The sequence below is a fragment of the Choloepus didactylus genome, chromosome 2 (assembly GCF_015220235.1).
Source record: "Choloepus didactylus isolate mChoDid1 chromosome 2, mChoDid1.pri, whole genome shotgun sequence".
Lineage (NCBI taxonomy): Eukaryota > Metazoa > Chordata > Mammalia > Pilosa > Megalonychidae > Choloepus > Choloepus didactylus.
The window spans coordinates 245,883,132-245,888,636 of NC_051308.1; the positions used below are offsets into that span (position 1 = coordinate 245,883,132).

General features: G+C 55.5%; 1 protein-coding gene across 1 annotated transcript; it reads right to left on the bottom strand.

Annotated features, from left to right (window-relative positions):
- Positions 1–1,084: 1,084 nt before the first annotated feature.
- TPRG1L (tumor protein p63 regulated 1 like) lies at positions 1,085–5,260 on the bottom strand. The gene is made up of 5 exons (XM_037828707.1): positions 5,038–5,260; positions 4,322–4,413; positions 3,883–4,059; positions 2,605–2,758; positions 1,085–2,452 (listed from the first exon to the last, which is right to left on the bottom strand). Exons 1-5 carry the CDS (start codon positions 5,224–5,226, stop codon positions 2,258–2,260), a joined length of 807 nt encoding a protein of 268 aa, XP_037684635.1. The 5' UTR covers positions 5,227–5,260; the 3' UTR covers positions 1,085–2,257.
- Between the last annotated feature and the right edge of the window lie 245 nt (positions 5,261–5,505).

Here is a 5,505-nt window from a genome sequence, read left to right on the forward strand (position 1 = left end):
GCTCCTTGGGGGAGTTCTCTGGCTGGGTCACTCCAAATTAAAGAATTTGATTTTATTTTTCTATAGCAGGCATTTTTGTAAATATGTATGGTATAAAACTTCAACTTTTATTATTTAAAATAAATATTTGTTAGTCTTTAGAAGTGTTTATGCTTGTTTTCTTGAAAGGTTCAGGTCACAAGAAAGTTTTCTAGGTTAGTTGTAAGTTTCTGGTTAACTGTTTAGGGAAAATGGACGACCTACAAGTAATTAAGCCCCACAGGGCCAACCCCCCTTGCCCTTCAGACAGACAGCTGGTTTTTGCTCTGGATCGTCTCTTTTAGTAGTCACTGGATGTTTAGGAAAACGGGCTCCCGGTGGAAGAGGCTTGGGTTTCGCATGGGGTACGTGTGGCCTCCCCCGGGAGAGTGTGAGGAAGGGAGCCCAGAGCACCTTTAGGGCAGAGCCACAAACGGGAACCGGGCGGCTCCTCCTGGCAGCCAGGAGGGCCAGGTGGGGGCACTGCTGGTCACCTGGTTACCTGATTACCAGAAGGCAGGCAGGGCTCCTACACTTGCATGTTGTCAAGGCGCCAAAGGAAGGGGAGGAACCAGCCCCAGGGCCAGTGGCTCAGGCTCAGGCCCTGCCTGCCGCGGCCACTTCAGGGGCCCGGGCTCTGCAGTCTTTCCACACACACTTGCGCACGCTCAGGTTTGAGAGCTGGTGGTGTCTCCACCCAGCTCTGTCCTGGGATTACTGGAGCTCCCAGAACTCCTGATGTCAGGCCCACCCCAGAACATTCCACCAAGTCTAAATGCAGATGCTCCCAGCAGGCAGCCAGGGCTGAGGAGCACCAGCGGACCCACAGAGATTCCGAGCCTGGCTCTCATCCTCCTTGTAAGGCTGGACGGTCCTCACTCAGAGGAGAACTGTACAGGTGAGTGCCAAACCGTTAACCTGGGACCCTCAGGACTACCATATGCAGAGCGAGTTGACGGGTCTGCGAAGCTGCACAGAAAACAGTTCAAGCTTTAACGTACACCCATGGCAGAGGTAACTTTCTTGGTAGTTGTACCCGCTTTAATAACAACTTCAAAAAGAGACATTTCTGGTTTTAAATGCCTTTACTGAAGAGTCAGAGCAAAGGCTGCAGACCCAGGTGGACTCTGGAGCCGCTGCCCGCCTGCCACACCCACACCCGTTGGCATAAAGCTACAGCGGAGCAGGAGACTGGAAGGAAGACACAGGTCAGCGAGTTTAAAGTTTAGCAAGAGGCTTTCAGGCACACAAGCAGGCTGTGTGTGACTGCAGGGAGAGCAATCCTGAGGCGGCCTGGGTGACCCCTTCCGTGGAAGTCTCACACAGGCTCACAGAAGCTCAGGCCTGCTCGGCGCAAGACCTGGCCAGAGCCTCAGCTCCACACACAAACCAGTGACCAAGTGTTGCTGCTTCGCGGAGACTCTAACATGGTTCCTTTTTGCGAATGTGTGGCATTAAAAAGCAAACTCACTCACTCCTTCTAAACACAAATATGATAATGCAAACTTAGTGTACATATAGTTGTTAAAATTCCGTGCAAAGAATTATCAAGGTGATGTTTTAAAATTAATAAATTGTCTTAAAATTATTTTTCTGTAAACCTTTTAAAGCCTGGGGAAGATGCCTTAAGAATTAACACAATTTAGATTAATTTTAGGAAAAGTACGACCTCAGGTCAAACATATATTTACAAAAGAACCACTGTTCACCCAGCACTGACAAGGCACAGACTGTATCTTGCTTAACCAGTCTGCTAGCTGCTTTTGCCTTTAGCTTTTATAAAAGTGGATTAAATTTCAAAATACAAAATTTCACACCATGTGTAAACATTTGCAGTTCCAGGTGGTGGAGACACTGGCACCTGCCTGCACGTCACAGCTGAGTGCAGCTGTGTGCTACACGGAAGCCCGGGACACACACACGCTGGAGCGGGTGGGGGGAGAACCACAAGAAGCCATTGATAACTGCAGGAAAATCACTAAAATCGAAGTCACAGAAAATGGAACACCAGCCGGGACAGGGGCAGCTAGATGCGTCAGCCTTTCAGCTCCCATCAGCAGATGGCCAACATACAACTAAAGCATATAATTCACTTTACTATTCTAATCACTCTCAGGTCTCTACAGGCAAGTGGCCCCTAGACCCTTCTGGCCAAGTGCGGCACGAGGGCCACCTGGTGGGCCCCTAGAATCCCAACATGGCCCGGCTTGCGCAGGAGTGGGCTCCCAGGCGCAGACACCTAGAAGCCGATTTTGCCTCTGGTCATGGAATACCCCAGCTTGGCTTCGTTGTTGATGAAGGACATCAGGCCCACGTAGGTCTCGATGAGGAGTGGGCGCTCCAAGATCAGCACACCACTTGCTCTGCCCGGCAAAGGACATTCCTTCTGGGCTTTTTTGACAGCTTGGATTAACAGAGCCTTGAAGCTTTCCAACTGGAAAAAGAACAAAAACACTGAGCTTTAACCTTCAGGCAAGAAGAGAGTCATGCATTCCAATGAAAACTAAGCATTTTGAGACACTTGTGTCTGTCCAAATGCCACACATCTCTTTGCCAAGCCCTTCGGTACCCTCGCGGTATTCTTACTTGGCACAGAGATGCAGTCTTCTCATCCGCGTCTGCCATCGGGTGTTCAGTAAAAGTAGTGTAGGGCACGCTGGTGGACCAGGGGTTCCATCGGTTCATGAAGGAGGGGCGGCTCTGCTTGTCCCACTGGACTCGAATCCCCAGGCCTTCTCGCCTGACAGAAGTAGAAATGAGGGACTTGAAAAACCGCCTGCTCAGGTAGAAGAGTGTGATCCAAAACAGCTGTTCCGTGTTCAAAGACGAGCCCATGACGGTTCACAACAGAACATCATCGTTGGTCCTTCACAGTAAACACGGTGTCTGCTAACGGGTGCTGCATGTTCTTTTAAATATGACACGCTGAAGTTTGTTTTGGTTAAACTGAACTCAGGGTGTTAAAACTTAACAGGTAATATATAGAATATAGTATACATGATCTAGTTAAATGAGTGACATTTTTGTAACTTTTAATTCCTTTCCTTAATGTCTTATTAAAATTTGGTTAAAATTTTCTAACTCAGCTTCCTGAATTCCCTACCCAAATCTCTACTTAAAAACTAAAAACAGACAGTTTAGAATAGAAACAAAGGAGGCTTCTAGTGTGTAAGCAGTGCTGTAACCTTGACAGGTACCTGCCCTCAACTATTCGTTAAACTGTACTTTGAAATTTGCTCCATAATTACTTGTTAAACAGTACTTTGAAATCTGTCACTTTTCTGCATGTCATATTTCACAATAAAAATGTTTTTTTTAAAAAAGCAGACTTTAATTCGGTTGACTATATCAACTTATATAGGTTTCTCATATTTTAGAAAATTCTAAAACAGAAGGGTCAACTCTTGAAAGATGGTTATTAAACATTCTCAGATCTGTCTAACCTTTTGCAAGATCTATAAATTAAGTGCTGTCCTACTTGGTTCTTTTAAAAATTAACCAGAGCAGTTGACTCAACTGACATAATGCCTTCCTGGCCAGGGATAAAATGGCGGGTTTGACCCTTGTCTGGTGGCTTTTAACACACAGGGCTCCCATAACTGTTCCTTGAATCCGCATCAATCACTTTTAGCACAGACCTAATCGCTGGCTGTGCCAGAATTCCTTTTACTGCTCTCCCTTGCCCTGAGTCCCTTGCATCTCCTTTAAGAAGCCTTCGCTGAGTTCCAGGGCCGCGGCCCTGTTCCTGCGTAATGCTGTGTAACGACTGACTCAGGGAACCATCTGGGGCCTCCCGTGTGAAGAGGGCTGGAGGAACAGGGGAACTGGAGTCGTCTCCGTGCAAGGTCCTCGGAGCAGACTTACTTGTTGAGCGACTTTGCAGGGAACTGGAATTCTCCGTAGGAGATGGTATCCACTGCGTTCAGGCCGATCCGGACCACCTGCTGGCACTGGAGGTTGATGAAGTCGTATTTACAGATGAGCAGCGACTGGTCGGTGACCAGCACCAGCCGCTCCCTCTCGTTGTTCCAGTGGTCCACCCTGCGAGCACAGGGGATGCACGTCTCAACCCACACGGACAGCCGTCCTGGCCGAGCCACCCCGAGGCCCTGCCTTCAGGACAAGGCCCTGCACATCTGCCCGGCCCCTTGGGAAGGACGGGCCAAGCCCAGGCCTCCTCTACAGCAGCAGCCGCTCTGCAACTCCCGACCTGAGAGTCTGCCCATCCAAGGCCTCCAGCGACAGCCCCCTGCGGGGCCTGGACCTTCGCCCCCGCGACGAAGGCGCCCGCAACCCCGCTTACTCCGTGAGCAGCCACACGCCCTGGATCTCGCCATCCTCCACGGGCCGCACCACGGCGCGGATCTCCTCCACCGCCTGCTCGATGGTCCCGGGCTGGGGCACAGCGAGACGCAGGGTCACCGCCACCATCGCGCGGCCTGGCCTCTCCGCGACCCGGGGAGACCGGGCCCCGCCCCCTCGATGCCCCCCTCCGCGACCCCAGGGAGGCCGGGCCCCGGGCCCCTCGATGCCCCCCTCCGCGACCCCAGGGAGGCCGGGCCCCGGGCCCCTCGATGCCCCTCAATGCCCCTCTCCGCGACCACAGGGAGGCCGGGCCCCGGGCCCCTCGATGCCCCCCTCCGCGACCCCAGGGAGGCCGGGCCCCGGGCCCCTCGATGCCCCTCAATGCCCCTCAATGCCCCTCTCCGCGACCACAGGGAGGCCGGGCCCCGGGCCCCTCGATGCCCCCCTCCGGGACCCCAGGGAGGCCGGGCCCCGGGCCCCTCGATGCCCCGCTCCGCGACCCCAGGGAGGCCGGGCCCCGGGCCCCTCGATGCCCCGCTCCACGACCCCAGGGAGGCCGGGCCCCGGGCCCCTCGATGCCCCCCTCCGCGACCCCAGGGAGGCCGGGCCCCGGGCCCCTCGATGCCCCGCTCCGCGACCCCAGGGAGGCCGGGCCCCGGGCCCCTCGATGCCCCCTCCGCGACCCCAGGGAGGCCGGGCCCCGCCCCTCCGCACCCGGAACACGAAGTACTCCTTGACGCGGGCGCGGCGCGTGGGGTCGTGGACGCTGAGCGGCCACAGGGTCTGGCGCAGCGGCGCGTCCGCCCCCACCCGGCCGCCGCCCGCCGCGCCCTCCTCCCCGGCCGCCAGCAGCGCCGTGGGGCTCGTGCCCGCCGAGTCCACCGAGTCCCGCAGCTGCAGCATCGCCGTCCCCGACCCGTCCGCCGCCCCCAGCCCGGTAGTCAGCTCGGGTCACCGACCCGGCGCCCGGCCCCGCCCCACGGGCCGTCCCGATTGGCTACGCCGCCTCAGCCCTACCTTATGCCCCGCCCCCCACTGCCCCACTCCTTGCCCCTCGCGATTGGCTGGCCCCCAGGCGTCTCCCGCGATTGGCTCCACTCCGCTGCCATTCACTAATTCTCGCCCGTCGCCGCGCCGGAAACGGCCCCGCCCTCAGGCCCACTTCCTGTTTATGCGACGGGC

Bases quoted from the DNA above. Each gene is read 5' to 3' on its own strand.
- TPRG1L (XM_037828707.1), bottom strand. From the start codon at position 5,226: ATGCTGCAGCTGCGGGACTCGGTGGACTCGGCGGGCACGAGCCCCACG. The intron at 2,759-3,882 runs GTAAGTCTGCTC...TACTTCTGTCAG, and splicing joins CCTGCAAAGTCGCTCAACAA to GCGAGAAGGCCTGGGGATTC. The intron at 2,453-2,604 runs GTAAGAATACCG...TTCTTTTTCCAG, and splicing joins AGACTGCATCTCTGTGCCAA to TTGGAAAGCTTCAAGGCTCT.